This window comes from Parus major, chromosome 1, assembly GCF_001522545.3.
Source record: "Parus major isolate Abel chromosome 1, Parus_major1.1, whole genome shotgun sequence".
NCBI classification, from domain to species: Eukaryota; Metazoa; Chordata; class Aves; order Passeriformes; family Paridae; genus Parus; species Parus major.
In genome coordinates, this window is record NC_031768.1 from 113288821 (window position 1) to 113305856 (window position 17036).

At 50.9% G+C, this 17036-nt stretch overlaps 1 protein-coding gene across 5 annotated transcripts in view; it reads left to right on the forward strand.

The window, feature by feature from the left end:
- Nucleotides 1-17036, forward strand: part of TIAM1 (TIAM Rac1 associated GEF 1) — a 123049-nt gene that overhangs the window by 40679 nt on the left and 65334 nt on the right. For all 5 annotated transcript variants that reach the window (XM_015647776.3, XM_033519009.1, XM_015647520.3 and 2 more), the window contains 2 exons: nt 9917-10095; nt 15001-15983. In XM_015647776.3, coding sequence (XP_015503262.1) covers nt 15012-15983 — 972 coding nt within the window. In that variant the 5' untranslated portion in view covers nt 9917-10095; nt 15001-15011. The remainder of the gene's footprint in view (nt 1-9916; nt 10096-15000; nt 15984-17036) is intronic.

Consider the following 17036-nt stretch of genomic DNA (forward strand, 5'->3'; position numbering starts at 1 on the left):
TCCTTCCTTCCCCTGGCAGAGCCCAGAGCTCTGCCCATCCCTGGTGCAGCCCTGCAGACGGGAAGCCATCGGATGAACCGGGAGCGTTTGTGTTGCTGTGTCACACCAGCAAAGCAGTGCTGCTACTGGAGGAGCTGATCTTGAGCTTGGTCTTCTTTGGGACTTAAAGAGGGATGTGTTGCTGTAAGACACATCATGATTTTGCTCCTGTAACCCTATTGCAGTGGCCTCTGCAGGCACAGCCAGAGGTCGTGTCCCATAGCAGCTGTGCTGGCAAATATTTGTAATGTAAATCTGGCCTCAGTGTCGAGGCTGTGCTTTGATTCCTGCACTGCACAGAGCTGTTCTTCCTCCTTTAACGTACAGGGAATAACATCTTGAGAAAGATTTTGTAGAAGTTGATTGAAAACTGTAAATACTAAAGTGAAAAATATGAGGCTTTTTACCTCTTCTCCCTCTTTTCATGTTGGTATGTCAGCTCTGACAAGTGGTAGAAAAAACCTAAGGAAACAAGAAGGGAATTGCATTTGAAATATTTTGATATTGCTCATGGGTGACTTGTACAGCCCATCAGTGATTTGTGATAAGGAGATCTTTTCAGACCAGGACTGTTTTTGATGGCAAAACATCCAGAGGTCTCCAGAGCAGACTCTGTAGTGGAGAGTGGAAAAGTTCAAGGTAAAACCCCCTGAACTGGCACAAAGATTATTGCCTCCCAAAAAGAGATGTAAGGGCTGGTGCAGAGCCAAGGAGTCTTTGTTTAGCTCTGTTGTAAAGGTGTCCTTTGCTTCTCTCTTTTGTCCCTTTGAAGGGCTTCCCTTGAAAAGGGCAGCAGCCACTTTGTGTCTGAGGTGCATCCACTCAGACACAAAGTGGCCACAAATAGTTACTGCTTCTGGCCTGGATCTGTAGGATCAGTGTGGAGACGTGGCTGTGGCTGCTGGTGGAGTGGAATTCCGGAATTCTGCAGAGTTTTCTCTCTTGAGTTTTTACTCAAGAGGTGTCTCTTGACACCAGAGTCACCTCTCCTGGTGGTTTTGGCTCAGGAGGGTGGAAAAGCATCTTTCAAGAGGAAACTCCTGATGTTATTTTTAACACCCCTTTGAGTAAAAGCTGCTTTAAGCAGTAACACAGTGGGGGCTGTGAAAATGGGTCTGCCATGTGCATGCAGACAAAGCCAGTGCTGGGAAGCAGTTGGGAAAGGCTGGACATCCCTGCAGCTCTGGTGGGGGACAGAAGCCGTTCAGGTGAATTCAGGAGCTGTTGTGAGCTCAGGTGGGCTGAGTGATTCCCGTGTGGCACAGGCAAGGTGACTCTGGGCAGTGTTTCCACAGATACACTGAATGTGCATCTACTGCAGGGTTTGTTTTCATTTGGCCTGGGCATGATGCCACACAAAATACCAGTGGCTTTCACAGCCACTAAAACCATCTACTGCTCTTTAAATGTAAAGAGGAAACTGGTTATTTTCTTCCAGTGCTATTTTGGGCTAATGTGAAGCAGTGAAATGATGGAATGGCACTTGCTGATGCTGCTGCAAGTATCAATCACAGGATCATTGAGGTAGGAAAAGACCTCTGAGGTCATGGGGTCCAAGCTGTGCCCACTTTGTTCCCAGCCCAGAGCACTGAGTGCCATGTCCAGTCATTAAAGTGCTGTGTAGATTTACTGTGTTTTTGTTCGATGGTGTGGCTGATACCTCACCAACCTGGCATTTGGAGGAGGCATAGCTGTTGTTTTATGAGGCATTTGTGTTTCTGACACATATTTTAGAATGCCTAAAAAAGAATCCCACTTCTTCATACTCTAGCTCAATGTTTTGTTTCTGTGACTATACCCGGCAGTAACTGCACGAAAAGGCAGTGAGAGCCTGGTGCTGAAATATTCCCACTAGGACTTGGAACATCTCCCCTTGCTCCTTCTCTGGCACTACTTTTTGAGTCATTTTCAAGGGAGAACTAAACTGGAGCTGCTTTTGGCAGCGTGCTGTGCAGGATGTTGGGAGCTCATAGGTACAAGCCCTGCAGCTGGTGACCTGGCAGCACTCACAGGCAGCTCCTATGTGCCAGCAACAACATTCTCCTCTTATTGACCACAGATTGCAAAGCCAGAGGAGGACCTGGACCAACTGCAGTGCTGCCAAACTGTGGAGGATTTGTCACTGTTGTTTTCCTATTGCTCAGGAACAGCTCGAGTTTGGGAAGGACGAGCTCTGCCCCTCTGTGCAGCTGTGATCCATGGGTCTCACCGAGGCTGGCCAGGAGTCCAGGGCAGTGCTCAGCCCCTGAACCCTCCAGCTGGATGCCCTGGGGCTGCTTGGCCACCTCTCTGCTTGTGTTCCATTTGACAGCAGCCTTGTTCTGAACTCCTCTGGAGTGCATCTTCACTTTGGCCTCGCTTTTGCTGGGGGTGTCTGGTCTGTGCTAACCTTGGCAACGATGAGGATTGCACGTGGTGTTCCAGATGAGCTCGGTGTCTTCTGCAGCATCAGTCACTGCTGCTTCTGCTGGGCAAGTCCTGCTTGTGATTTACATTCGCTTTTCTTGGCATTTGTGTCACACCGGGAGCTCCTGGCCCTCTGGGATCAATGTGAGACAAAAGGTCTGCTCTGTGCTCTGACTTTATCCAGCTTTGTGTCCTCAGCACAAGTCACCACACATTTCATTTTTATGTCTCGGCACTGAAAACATGAAAAAACTCGAGTGAGGTAATTCTCTCCTCAGCACAACCTCTGTGTGAAGTTCCTTATGCAGATCATAATTCCTCTGCCAGTTTTTGTCATCTTCAGCTCCACTGGTAGTTTCCTGGAAAGGTGTCTTCTGCCTTTTCTCCTCTGGAAAATGGGTCATCTTCTGGCAGGGAGTGATCAAGAGTAGCAGGCAGAAATGAATTCAGTTTCCCATTTCTTCCCGTGTCATTCCCGGTTCCATCTCTCAGCTGTGCTCTCCTGCCTTTGACAGACAGATGGATACATCACTGCTGGGATCACTTGTTCTGCAGTCCCAGGCAGGATCCCGATCCACAGGTTTTAATATAAAAATTCCTGCCCATGTCCCTGTGGTTGCTTCTCGCATAGTTTTGGGATGCAGCTTGAAAGCTGCTGCTGACTGGCGCATTTTAAACTCTGGATTTTGCTCCTGATAACCTCAGATGTGGTGATTCACATGCCTCCCCCCCATGCACTCCCTGGAAAAGGAGGCAAAGCCTTCATTTTAGTTGGAGGCCACACTCAGAGCTGATAGGTGTCAGCTTTCCACCCTGAGCTGCCTTAGCCTGGCATTTGGTAGTTCTGGCTTTTCCTCTCCGGAGCATTTGCTGATCCATCCTTTTTCTGGCTCTGCTCCCTTCCCACCTCTTCCCAGGGTGGGGGCTCACTCCCTGAGCCCCGAGGGTGTCTTCTCCCGTGATTTCCATCCCTCATGGGTTTTGTCCCCTCTTAATTAAAGAAGCAACACCCAAGCATGCGGCCCTGGAGTTGTGCATTCCTCCCTCGGGGAAGAGCCGTGTCAGGAGATGCGATGGACGAGTCGCGACTGAAACCGGTCAGCCCAGATAAACTGAAGCCATCAGGTTCTGTCACACATCAGGATGTGCAAGATAAAACCTGAATGCTTCATTTACCTTCAGCAGGGCCAGGCTGGTGCTGACCAGCTGAGCTTTGCATTCGTGGTGTCTCCGTCTCTGCCTGCTGGAGGAGCGGGGCTGTGCCATGGTAGTGCCTGGTGAGAGACCTGCTGCCTTGGGGACAGCAGCCCTTGGGCACCTGCTCACCTGCCTCCTCCCAGGCCCTGATAAACAGGAGTCAGGATTCCCAGGTGGGTTTTGGGAAGCTTGGGCTCCTTTTTGCTGCTCCTGTTGTCTCTGGCAGCCAGCAGGAGCGCTGGGAGGGTGGGGGGGCTGTGGGGAGTCCTGGCTTTGGGCCCGGGTGGAATGGCTGTCTCAGCATCTTCACCTGCCCCTGCCCCACCAGAGAACCTGTGCTGCCACCGACACCTCAGGCAATAAACAGCTGCTTTTGGCAAGCTTAGGATGTTCAATGCACGCTTTCTGCTGGCTGGACACAGCTTGCTTTCCTCCTTAGCCACCCAGTACCCTTCCCCTCTGGGATGGGGCTGTGCTGGCTCTGTCTGCAGCTGATGAGAGCGCCGTGTTCACAGCGAGAAGGGAGCCCTGGCAGCAGGAGTCCAGCCCTGCCCTGCCCTGCAGTGCAGCTGCAGTGAAGGACGAGTCCTGAGCGGTGCTGATCTACGAGCACAAGCTCACAGAGAGATCCTGGTGCCAAAAGTTGTTCAAGGCATGCTGTCATCTGCAAAGGACATCCTATGCTTCAGTCCTTTTTCTTACTGTGCTTCCCTTGTGGCCTCGGCATGGAAGTTATTTTGCTGTCCTTTCCCCTGCCTCCAAAGCAGTAATTGAGGGACCTTACACAGCTTTGGTTTCAGCGAGGTTCCTCAGCCTCCCTCAGAGAAGGAGGGACCAGAAGGGAAAGCTCTGCGGATCGTGCCTTTGCCTGAGTTGTATTTCACACCGGTTTTTCCGCAGACCTCTGGAATCCCTCCCTAATACTTAAGTCAGGGTATCTAAAATTAGATACTTCATATCTCAGGCACCATCTTAATGATCTGTGTGAGGTCTTTGGCACTGCTTGAAAATCAGATTACTTACCTCAGTGTTTAAATAAGGAGATACACTAAGCACTTCCTCTCCAATTCCCCCTACCACAATTATTGCCCTTAATTTTTTTCCACAACATTTTAATCCTTCTCATCCTGTCTCGTCGGTCACTCACGCCAAGGGCTTCATTTTTTATTGCTGGAGCCTGTGGTGCAGGGTGGTTCTTCTGTGCAGGAAAGGTCCCTCTCCTTGGCAGTACAATGAGAGCTCCCACAGATCCATTTGGAGTTCGTTCTCCTGGCCCAAACATTTTCTTGTTACTTCTCAATCTTTTTAGTGCATTTGGCACGTCCCACCCTCGCTGTGTATCAGCAGTTCTCTGCCCATTTGGCATCAGCAGAAAGCCCTTTTTAAGCAAAGTGTAATAACAATAACATAGAACCTAAAGGTAAACAAACAAGCCACACCTTGTTTTTTATTCCAGCTGCATTTTGGGGATTCTTTTAGTTTTTCAAGTATCTTGTAAATGTACACGGAGGCCAAGTGGGCTCCTCCTTCCCTGCAGTTCCCTCCTGGCTGGGCTTAGGCTGCCCCACAGGCTCCAGGGAGTTGCCCTGGTGGCTTCCCATAGATTTGCTTATGTCTGATGATCTGAAATTAGAATCCTTCCCCTGCTCTGCCCTTTGCTGGAAACGTGTAAAACCTTGCAGATTCCCCCCAGGGTAGAAAAGGGGATTTTCCCACCATTAAAAATAAAAGGGAAGGGAAGGAGAAAGAGTTAAAACATGCTCAGATAGTTGTAAAAATGATTGAAAAACAAACAAACCCACAACCGTGTCAATTATTCACATCCCCTCTATAAATAGAGAAACCCTGGAGAGGGGGCTTTGCCTTGGGCTACCTGCTCTGCTCTTCCATTGATTTATTGCCAAGGCCCCACGGTGCTTTCTCAGTGCTGTGCTCCTGGTTTTGTTCCCCTTAGATGGGATTTGGGCATGGCTGGCTGTTGGCTCTGTGGAGGTTTAGGGTCTCTTGACAAACCTTCCTCCCTCCCTCTCTTTTTGCCTCTTCTCCCCTCCCTTGGAAACTGTCGTAGGGGTGGTGCTGCTGCAGCTGGAGGAGCAGGGCTTCCCACACCTTCCCCTTTAGGAGTTCTTCTCAAAGGGAATGTGGGTTTATTTTTCTTTGCCCTCCTCTTCATCTGGAGGATCACCAGCATTGTTCTCCCTGCCGTGACAGACACGGAGGTTGCGTGTTAACAAGGCGCTTGCAAAGAGGTTTTGCAATTGAAGCTCTACCAGCCCGTTCCTGGGCATGGATGGATGGATCCCTGACCTTTCTGGATGGTCACTGTTGTCAGACCCCAGTTTCAGGAGCAGCCATTCTCCTCAACAGGTAGTATAAGCCGTGGTTGGTTTGAAATTAATTTCTCTCACAAGCAGCGCTCAGTTTGGAATTAATTTTTCTCACAAATAAAAGGCTTCTATGACATTTTAAATGCCATCGAAAGAAAACACAGAGAGGAGCACATTTGTAATTTATTTTCACTGTTTTAAAAGTCAACTGGCTTCTGCAGTCCTCTAAAGTTGGTCTCAGGGCTCAGTACTTGGATCAAGAGTGGGGAAGCTCAAAGCATTTCTGGAGTGCATTTCTGAACAAAGACCTGGGCACAGAGCAGTTCTCTCATCCATCCATCATCCATCCATCCATCATCCATCCATCCATCCATCCATCATCCACCCATCATCCACCCATCATCCACCCATCATCCATCCATCATCCATCCATCCATCATCCATCCATCATCCATCCATCCATCCATCATCCATCCATCCATCATCGCTGGTGCAGCCTTACCTCAAGACGTGGGGGCAGCTTTGGGCACCACAGTTTAAGAAGGATCTAAAGCTATTGAGGAGCATCCAGAGGAGGGACACGAGGATGGTGAAGGGTCTGGAGGCTTGTTGGGGTGTCTGTGCAGGGCCAGGAGCTGGACTCTGATCCCTGTGGGGCCCTTCCAGCTCTGTATATTTTACGCTCCCTCTCCTGTGGGTTTTATTTTGAGGAGGGAAGCCCAGGGATATGGGATGGGGAGAGCCAGAGCTGTCAGGGCAGCAGAGCCCTGCAGCATTTACCTCACTCTCAGGGCAGGGCACTGGCTGGACGGATTTCAGCAGCAATTCATATTAGTTAACTAGCTATTAACTAACAGAATGTGGCCTCCAGTCACAAACCAAGGGCCTGATGCTCCATTTCAGGAGATGGGATCACTGGAGTTGAAATGGAACTGGGATGGTGGGTGAGGAATACAGCACAGAGCTGCTGCTGAGTATTGAATGGTTTCTGTATGGAATGCCTACTGCTTCCTGTCTCTGTATGTGCATCCTGCTTGGTGGTAGAGTTACTGAGGGCTTCTCCAGACTGAATGAAGATTTATATAACAACCAACTGATTGCATTTGAAATCTGACAAAAATAATGCCTCATAAAATGAAAAAGTAAAACTAGAATTGAAGGAGAGCTGTTGTCCTTCTTGCCAACTTTTCCTGTTCACTGGACAAGGGAATATATTTGCATACTGATTTTTTTTCATCCTGGAAAGGAAGGGTTGTGCTTTGAAAAGGAGGCTTTTAGAAAGCTACAGCTTCCATATTTTTCATCCATTAATGTTCCTGTCAAGTGTCCGCAAGCAAAAAGAAAACAGGTGTGCTGGATTTTTCTCCAGACTCTTGGCATTGCAAAATCCAGCATGTGGAAGTCAGAGCTCTTTGCTGTACCTGGGACTGCAGGTAGCAGATGTGAATAACAAGGTGCTCCTTTAATCTTTTCTGCTTCCTCGCTCTGCGTTTAATCCATCCGTGGGGGCTTCCTGCGCTCCCCCAGCCGGGACCGGCAGCACGATGAGCCCTGTGGGAACTCCTTGGCCTGCTTTTAGGAGGCACTGCTCTGTGGCTGTGCAATAAATACAGCTGTGCTGCTTGCAGGCCTTCAAAGGGCACGGGGAGCTGCGCTGACGTGCGCAGGCGTTGGCTCGCGCACACCACGGATGTGTCTGAGTGTGTCAGGAGCAGTCGGTGCTGCCGGGGGATGTTTCGTCTCCAGTGCAGAAGTTTGAAAATCTTTATTTGATTTTTTTTTTTTAAAAAGAAAAATCAGATCATTTGTTCCATGAGTGAGTGTTTACAGCTGTTCATCTCCCCTGAAAACCCAGTTTCCATGGGAGCATCAGTGGGAGCAGACGTGTCCAAAATGGGCTCTGTGCTGGGAAGGAAGTGATGGGGCTGTGCTCATGTTTGCTTCAGCCCTTCCACTTGAATGAGGAGCATGGACATCACTTTCTGCCCTGTAGGACCTTCTGACACCTTGCTGGAAGGAGGGCTTTGCTGGAAGCTGCTTCACAACTCAAAAAGTTGTGCTGTGGCAGAGCCTGGGCTGTTGGAGTGAACCAGGACACTGAGGCTCGTTCCAGTGCCCATTAATGTCAGACAAAATATGAAAAACGGATGTTCTTGAAAAGTATGAATCAGTTTAACTTAGAAAAGACTGGGAGTTGTAAAAGTTAATGGGAGCAAAACTTTTCAGGAAAGAGTTGATGGGTAATGATAAATCCTTGTCTTCTGGAGGAGCTGTGCGTGCCCAGTACTCATCTGTTCATGGCAAAGGATGTTGCCAGCCCTTCAGATGTACTGGAGCAGCGTGAGGATTTGGCTAATGCAGGATCCAGCTGCAAACATCCCCTTTTTAGCAAAGGACTGCCAGGAGAGAAGGGGTTTTGCTGGAGGAGCACAGGTGGTGTGTGCAATGGGCTGCCTTGGAGCTGGTTTCTCAGGGGAGTGACCAGAGTTTGTGTCACCCTGGAGCAGATTTTACTGAGTTACAAACTACTCAAAAGCCATGGCAGGGTGGAAGAGCTGATAAAATGCTGGGCTGTGTTTTGTTCTTCTTTTGGTCAGGTTATTTTGGGGCAGTAGCAGCCGGATCTGAACAGAGATGGTCCCAGTTCCTTTTCCTGGGAGGTGAGGAATGCTCATGGCAGGGTTGCTCCCTGGGCAGTGGGTGCAGGTGGGGAGCCTCTTGCCTGTAGGACCTTTTTTGTCAGCAAGATTCCCCTCTTGGAAATTATTGGCAGCTGGCATGATAATGAGTCCATTTCAATATAAATGAGCTTCATTTTATTAATTTCTGCCAGCTCCTGAGAAATTCATGAACTGCTTTTCAGATCTCAACCAACAGCTTGAGGGAAGAGGGGGAGGTGAGGAGCAAAGAAGGGAGCATGAAGGAAGAGAAAGAAAACGGGAAAAGTTTTAGTTTTAAAAAGAGCCAGTGACTCTTGTCTCTTTTGAGAATCCAGCCAAGAGCGAGGATCACACTTTCCCCACCAAGCAGCTTTGAAGAACATGAAGGGCAGCAGTAATCCCTCCCCAGGTTTTTGTTCCTTGGGACCTGTGGAGAAGTTTATAACTCTCCCAAGTTTGTGTGCAGTGTTGAGGTGATGTTTTAGTGCTGGTGCTTGGCTGGGAGGAGGGGGAGTTGGGTGGCAGCTGGATTGGGAAATGCATTCAGCCTCTCCCAGGCTGGAGTAGAGCTGGGCACTCACCAGTGGTAGCAGGTTTGGAAAGGGCTGGGATTTGGTACCCACGTGAGCTCAGTGTCTGACTCGAGGGCTGTCCTAGGGACTTGTCTCAGGTCTAGGTAAGCACAGGCTGCTCTCTTGTGTCTGTGCCTTCCTGAGCACAATTAACCCGAGAATCCTTTCCTTGCTCACAAAACCAGATGTAAATGCTCTGCCCCAACATCTGATTCGCACTTGGAAAATGGTAATGAAATCCCTGCCTGCAAAACCGCCCTTTCCGTAAATGAGGCAGTCTGCAGAGAAATCTCTGAGGCTTTCCAGCGTCTCCTGGGCGGTTGGGTTCCCCTTGCTGCCAGAAATTGAGCCCTGCTTTGTTGGACAGGGCCTCTCTTGGTGGTCGTCTTCAGATGCAGGTGTGGTTTTGGCCCTGAGCTGAGACAGGCCGGCCTCAGCAAGGGAATGTTAAAGTCTGGGGGGATTTTGGTTCTGCAGAGCTGTGGGAAGAGGAACTCTCCACGTCCTGTGGTTGGGGCTGGCGGTGCTTGACTGGGTTTTTCATTTATTCTGCCACCATCAGATTTCATCACCCGAATTTGAGCACAGCATTCCGTGCTGTACTGCCCAGTGCTCCTTGGGTAAGTGCTGGTGACAGGTGCCGGCAGAAGATGCTCCCGTACAGCCCTCCCTGCTAACCCTTTGTCTGATTTGTTTTTCTCCCCTTTCTCCCCAGGTTTTTGGCATGTAGTCATAGAGTGTGACGCGGGAGTAATGGAGCCGCTGAGTGGCAGGTGCTGACAGCTTCTGCAGTCCCAGTAACTGCTCCTTTCGGGGTCATTTGCAATTCTGTACCTCTAAATGCCACAGCTCTCTGGGGGAAGGTTGCGCTGGATACCGGGACTGCCTCGGAAGGTACACGTGCGTCCCTGTGGGGTTCTGGAGGGCTTTGCTGTGCTCTGGGATGCTCGGGGAGGGGAAGGGCATGAGCTGCATGTGCTGGGTACCCGGGCTGGGCTTTTCAATGGCTGTCAAGCAGGTCCTGGTGACATCCCTTCCTCCTTCCCTCCTCCTCTTACTGGAATTGCCTGCAGGGCCTTTCTGGAGTCCATCCCGTGCTTTAACGCATGGGAGAGCGGCTCACAAAAAAAGAAGTGGCTGGTTAAGAGGTTCTGATGTGAAAACAATGAAATACGCCGCTGGAGTTTCTGAGAAACTCAAAGGCTTTCTGTGGAATTTCAGCCTCTCCATTGCCCTTTTGAAAAAGCACATTTTAATTACAATAAAATGTGTGTGTTCACACTTGGTTATTAGTCTTGTACATTTTTCTATGTGGTTCTGGTGAGTTCAGTAAAAATCTTTGTTGTTGGCTGGCAGATTTTAGCAGAAGTTTATTTCTGTAGGCTCACTGCCCGCTGTGGATTTGATCATTGTTCTGGTTCTCACAGCCTTCGAGCTACGCTCCAGGAGAAAAATACAGATTTGTCACCAGGGCCTCCCACTAGAATCTAATTTTAAATTTGCAATCTGTTGTCTTGTGAGGTGCTTCAAATTTGGTTGGAAATTTAGTATTTTTCAGATACGCTTCTGGAATCCAGTGGACCAACCTTTTGCAGGTTTAAGAGTTAGTAACATGGGTTTAATTGAAATGAGTATTCTGGTTTTGTAATTATTTTAAGAAATAATTTAATACCAGGGTTAGGGGAAGAGGAAGGAAAATTACTGTTTTTAAAGGAAATTATGTTCTCTGAGTGGGCCATCATCAGTGGTCATCTAGAATGTGATATAATTTATGTGTAACCATTTCATATAAGAGTCATCCAGCAAAACCTCAGCAGTTCAGCCGGAGGTCAGTCTGCTTTTCCAGCATACCCAGTGTAGGGAACGCTGTTTTTCCAAAGCTTGTCTGCAAAATTCGCGTTCTCTCTGCTGGCAGCCTAATCTTGATGTCAATCTGAAGTTTGAGCTTTCAAAAAACGTATCTCAACCCTCTGTCCTGTCTCTTGATGTGCAAGCTGGCTTAAAGGTGACTTTCTGGAAGTCACCACAATTCTGACATTTTCCCCTCACTGAAGTGGGAAGGAGCAGGTTTTTTGGGAGAGAGATCCCTTTCCCAGCATGGAAGGTCAGGCCACCTCTTTGAGGATGTGGAGGCAGAAGTTGCCACCCCTCGTTTGCCCAGCTTGGGCTGCAGATACAAATCTGGATCTTCCGCGTCTTCGGCGAGCGCCTGAGTCAGGGCGCTGGTGCCTCTTGGAGGAGACGTGCCTGTCTCCCTGCTTTGCTTTTCAAGCCTCTCCCTCCCAGAGAGAGAGAGAGATTTCATCAGAGGCCCTCAATTCCCACAAAAAGTTTGGGTTCTGATGAATCAACATTTTCTGCTGAAAAACGTCCAGCCAGTTGCGCTCACAGCGCGCGGCCCCGTGCTGATCTCAGCGAGGCTCAGGGTAATCCACAGCAGATTCCCAACACCACCACGGACCTGTCTAAAGCCTGGAGATGTGTCACTCTTGATCTGTGTCATATCCTGGTGGTACCTTGATGGGTCTTTAATGGTGGCCTTTGCATTTGGCGGCTTGAGCTAACAAGGGGAGCCTTTGTCCTACCAGCACTTGCGTGCAGCTCCCATTAACGTTACTCATTTTCTTAATTTGATACAGATTTTTTTCATTGAGTGTGCTAAATGCAGTTAAGCCACAGACAGGCAGCATCTGGCAGTCCTTGCTGAGCAGTTTGAGACGCTGTTGCCCCAGGGTGTCTGCTGTGGCCCGTGGGAGGGGGAGGCTGGGGCTCCCCTCCCCGGCCCAGCTCCCGCTCGCTGAGGATGCCGGCGTCTATAGCAGTGCCAATTCCCCTCTCAGGGCTGCCTTTCCACATCTGCCTGAGCTCACCTCGCAGCTCCCTGCTGCCAAAAACCAGAGGTGTCCCTCCTCCTTGCTGTTGTGTCACCCTCCAGACGCATTGTCCCATCCTGTCCCCACTGTGTCCCCAGACAGGCACCCTTGTGCTGCCTCTGGCGTGTGCCTGGCCAACTCTAGCTCAGCAAAAGCGAACTAATAGCTAAGCTCTAACTAACTGAGCTCTTCTTTTTGTTGTTCTTCCTTTCCCCCTTCCCTGCAGATTTATTTTCTGCTCTTTTAGTGGACTCTGCTGCAGGAGCACTTGATTTGGTTCAGGGTAACTGGTGGAAATGCTCATGCAGAAGGTAGAATGGGAGTCCCTTTCAGAGGACCCCTCTCAGCTTGACCTGGTGGGGCTGACTGTTCCACCTGAGCTGTGTCCTGCATCTCCCAGGGGAGATGGGCTCTGCCAGGGATGGTGCCAGACTTGGGGGATGGCGCTGGATCAGCTGTGCTGCTGCCTGCAGCCCTCTTGCACCCACTGGGCAGCGTTCCTGCAGCCTTGCAGCTGGGAATTCCCTGGGATTAGGCAGGGCCTTTCCAGGGAACAGGAGCGAGGTATGGGCTCACTGATAGCCGGTTGTGGATTTACATACATCCTCACCCACGCCCCCACCCAAAGCGCCAATCCACAAAATTAAAAAAGGTCAGCTCTTTACTTTGAAGTCTGACACTTCTTGTCAGTCTCTAGCAGATACTTCATTGTGTGAAATCACTCCCTAAACATTCCTTCTGTGGAGAGAAGACTTCCCTCCTTCCAGGAGAGTGTTTTCCTCACTGGATGCAGCCGGAGATGCTGCTCCTTTCCTCACCAAGCCCACTTGCGGTCCTGTTGCTTCTCTGGCTGGGGGAAAGTCTTCCTGGTGTAGTTGGAAGGTAAAGAACCATTCCAGGTTTCAAGAGGACTTTTTTTAACTGCTCAGCTTGTCCTTAGGTTGAGAAGGGATGGCTGGAGATGGGTGGGTGGCTGGAGACCGGGGATAAAAGGTTCAGGCTCTGCCGGGCTGTGCAGCCAGTGGAAATCCCGCTGGGTGGAAGTGCGGTCAGCAAGAACCAGAGCAGGGAAAGCACTGCCCAGAGAGGTTTCTTCTGCAGGACAGAATATTGGGGTCTGGTTTTAGATATCTGCAGAAGAAAAGATGTGGGTTCTGTGCTTTAAAATGTTCTATAGGCAAAAGCTGGCTCATTGTTTTTCCGTCTTTATCAAAGAGCAGTAGCTCTTAGGAGATAATAAACCCTTGTCTGTGGATTGATAAAGCTGTTTTTTTCTTTTTGTGTTTTAAGATTTAAACTTGCCCTTTCTTCAGTGCATTTAGTTTTCTAAACTAGTCATGTCAGCCAAAGGGAGTTCTACCATTCATTTGGGTAGATGTAGGGCATTTCCTGCTGTAGTTTACTTCACGTGCAACTGTATTTATGTTCAGTACAGAAATGCTCAGATATTTATGGTGTTGTCTGTTGCTCCAGCACTGAACTGACTTCTAGCCTCAGCCATGAGGAGCTTTGCTGGGTGGAGGAGCAGAGGCACAGTCCTCTTGCTGTGGTCAGAAGCATCACTGCAGCGTTCAGTTCTGTCCCGCTGTTTAGTGCTATCGGTTCCTCACTTTCCATGTGTTTATGTAGGGCTGATTCAGTTCTGTGCAGCAGCAGCAGTTGTGTAAATATACATAGTGAGGGAAAACACCTGGGTGCATTCATTCTGCCAGCATCTGGTTCAGTACCCATCGGCATCCTGGCAAAGGAGAGGCAATTACTCCAAGAAATTAAAAACTCCAGATTATTTTGCTGTCAGGGCAGCTTTTTTATTTTCAACCAAAAGTAATGGAAATACCTGAAAAAAAAAGAAGTTTTGTCTTGGAATTTCTATTCAAGACTGATGGACTGTTTTTCTCTATGTAATCGTCTCGTGTGTAATTCAGGATCTCCTGTTTGATTTTGAACTTTGGCATTTACTTTTCTTATTCCTCTTCTTGCTGTCAGGCCAGAAGGAAGGACCTAATACTACCGATAAAATATTTCTGACATTTGTTGAGTGAGATCACAGACCTCAGAGTGTTTTCCAAGGTTGAATCAGATCATCACTCCCACCTCCTGGATGGGAAACCTGTTCCACGGCGGGACGTGCACAGCTGAATAATGCAGGAGGCTGGGGCTGGGGCTGGGGACACAAACCCTGTCCCTGCGTTCCAGCTCAGATCAAAGAGCTCAGATCTGCTTATCTGCTTCAGAGGGAGTGGGATGGGAAGGTTATTTTTGTATAGTCTGAGTCACTCATGCTAATTTATTTTTCATAATATGGCTTTCTTGTGTGGGGCTCTCCGTACCTGCTTAATGTTGCACAGTTTTTTGTTCCAGAAATCAAACCTGTCATTAGCTCGCTGCCAAATGGGAGGATTTGTACTTTGCTATTTGATGCTTCACTTCACAGTTCCTAGCCAAAAAAAAGGTGAAATCTCAGCTAAAGGTGTACGTCCCTCTACTTTTCAGCTTCTGTTACTTGCAGATAAACAGGAGCTGTTGATTTTTAGAGTTTGTTGGCTGGAATGACGACGCTGATGCTGAGAGTCAGGTGAATGTGTGCAGAGCTGAGATGGCACTGTGGTGCTAAACTGTTCCAGTTCCCGCCGAGCTCCAGGGTTGAGTCCTTCCCTCTTCTGCACTCCTCGTTTGCACCAGCAGAGCTGTCTGGCTGCTCGCTGCATTCCGATTTAACCGTATTTCTAAGTTCGCCGGTACAGCCGCCGGCTCCCGTAATTAATTCTGCGGGATCATTGCCGCGGTGGCGGCAGTCCCCGCGAGAAACGCGCGGCGTGGGTTTTGGGCCGGGTTCGGTCGTTAATTAAGCGGAAGAGCGGCTGTGGGTGTATCGGGGCGTCCCCGTGCCTGCCTCCCCTAACGGCTCCCGCTGTGTCCCCCACAGACCGTGACGCCATGGGCAACGCGGAGAGCCAGAGCGTGGAGCACGCCTTCTACGGGGACAAGCAGCCGGGGCTGGGCCGCAAGCACACGTCGCGCTCGCTGCGCCTCTCCGGCAAGGCCTCGCGCCGCACGCGCCACGCCTCCTCGGGCAAGGTCATCCACCGCAACTCCGAGGTGAGCACGCGCTCCAGCAGCACGCCCAGCATCCCGCAGTCGCTGGCCGAGAACGGCCTGGAGCCCTTCGCCCCCGAGGCCAACCTGGAGGACTTCGGCAGCGCCATGTGGGTGGAGCGCGTGGACATGGGCCTGCGGCCCGTGTCCTACCACACGGACTCGTCGGTGACGCCCAGCGTGGACAGCAGCACGGTGCTGACGGCCGCCTCCGTGCACAGCATGCCCGACTCGGAGGAGAGCCGGCTCTACGGGGACGAGCCGCCCTTCCTGGGCGAGGGCGACGGGCGGGCGCTGCGCTACGCGGCCAACGGCAGCGCCTTCATGGACGCGGCCAGCTTCAAGAAGAAGCGCTCCAAGTCGGCCGACATCTGGCGCGAGGACAGCCTGGAGTTCTCGCTGTCCGACCTCAGCCAGGAGCACCTGACCAGCAACGAGGAGATCCTGGGCCTGGCCGAGGAGAAGGACGCCGAGGCCGCGCAGGGCCCGGAGGCCGGCGGCAGCCCCCAGCCCCTGGCTGCCTGCCAGCGGGCCAACTCCATGAGCGACCTGTATTCCCCCAAAACCCCCGGCGCCGCCATCAATGGCGGCCCCCGAAACGCCTTCGGAGGGTACTGCCGGAACCTGGTGTCCGACATCCCGGAGCTCGGGAGCCATAAGATGGCATCGGTGACCGCCGAGGACGCGCCTTCCTCCTACAGTAACTACAACACGCTGCCCTGCAGGAAGTCCCACTGCCTTTCCGAAGGGGCCACCAACCCCCAGATGAGCCACAGCAGCAGCATGCAAGGCAGAAGGGCAAAAACCACCCAGGTAAGGCAGTTTTCTTCTGTCATTTGGCATTTGCTGGGCTGGGCCTACAGATGAAGGTTTTCCGGGTTCTCCTGGGCTGTGTTGTCCTTCAACACCCCCTTTCCAAGCAGAAAGCTGTCTCCAGGAGAGAGATGAACTAGCCAGTCTCCAGAGCTGGCTCAATTCCATCACTGTCCCTTCTTTATCTGCAGCTCTCCTCAGACCTTTTCCACTGCCTCTGGGACAGGGAAATCTGCATTTGCCAGCAGAAGATTTCCCTGCGTGTTTTGCAGTGCTGACGGTTCCTTTTTTTGCAGGGTAGCTGCCAAAACTGATCACTCCTCTGCAGAGCTGTGTCCCCTCTTCTGCCCTCCCCACCTTGTCACCCTCCCCTGCCTGCAGTTGTGGCTGGAGGCAAAGAAAAAAACCTGTCAGTGTTTCCCTCCGTGCTGAACACTCACTGGGCTGAAATTTCACTCTTCTAATTAGCTGATGTTCGTGTCTGTGCAAAACATCTCCCCAAAACAGCACTGGCACTGCCAGGCCTGCTGTAAACCGAGAAGTGATGGGGCATGGAGATGTGTGGAGAGGATGCTGCTTCTCTGAGCCAGGGCCAGCGCAGAGTCGAGAGGAGCTTTGCTGTCAGGTGCCCCTCCTGCACTCCAGGCCTGGCATCTGGGCTTTGCTACATGTTGCCCTGCTTTTCCCTGTCCTGCCTGATGGAGTTCCTGCCTCAGGCTGCAGGCAGTGCTTCTGCTGGCACTTCAGTGGCAGATGACCTGTAGAGAGGGGCAGACAGGAGTTCCAAACCCTGCCCTCGTCTCCCAGCCGTGCCTGGCATGCGCTTTGTGGGCAGACTGTGCTCAGTTGGAGTCGGTTTGGATCTTGTGCGAGCAGAGCTCCAGCTGCCTGCTGGAAGAGCTGGCAGCGGTGTTTTGCCATTCCCTGGAAGTGGCTCAGAAACACGGCCTGGGGACACAGAGCAGGGATGGGGCAGGGCTGCTCCCCTGCCTGGCTGGCCCGTGCTGTGCCTGACCCAGAGACGGGGGAGAGCTGCACACTGGTCAAGGCCAG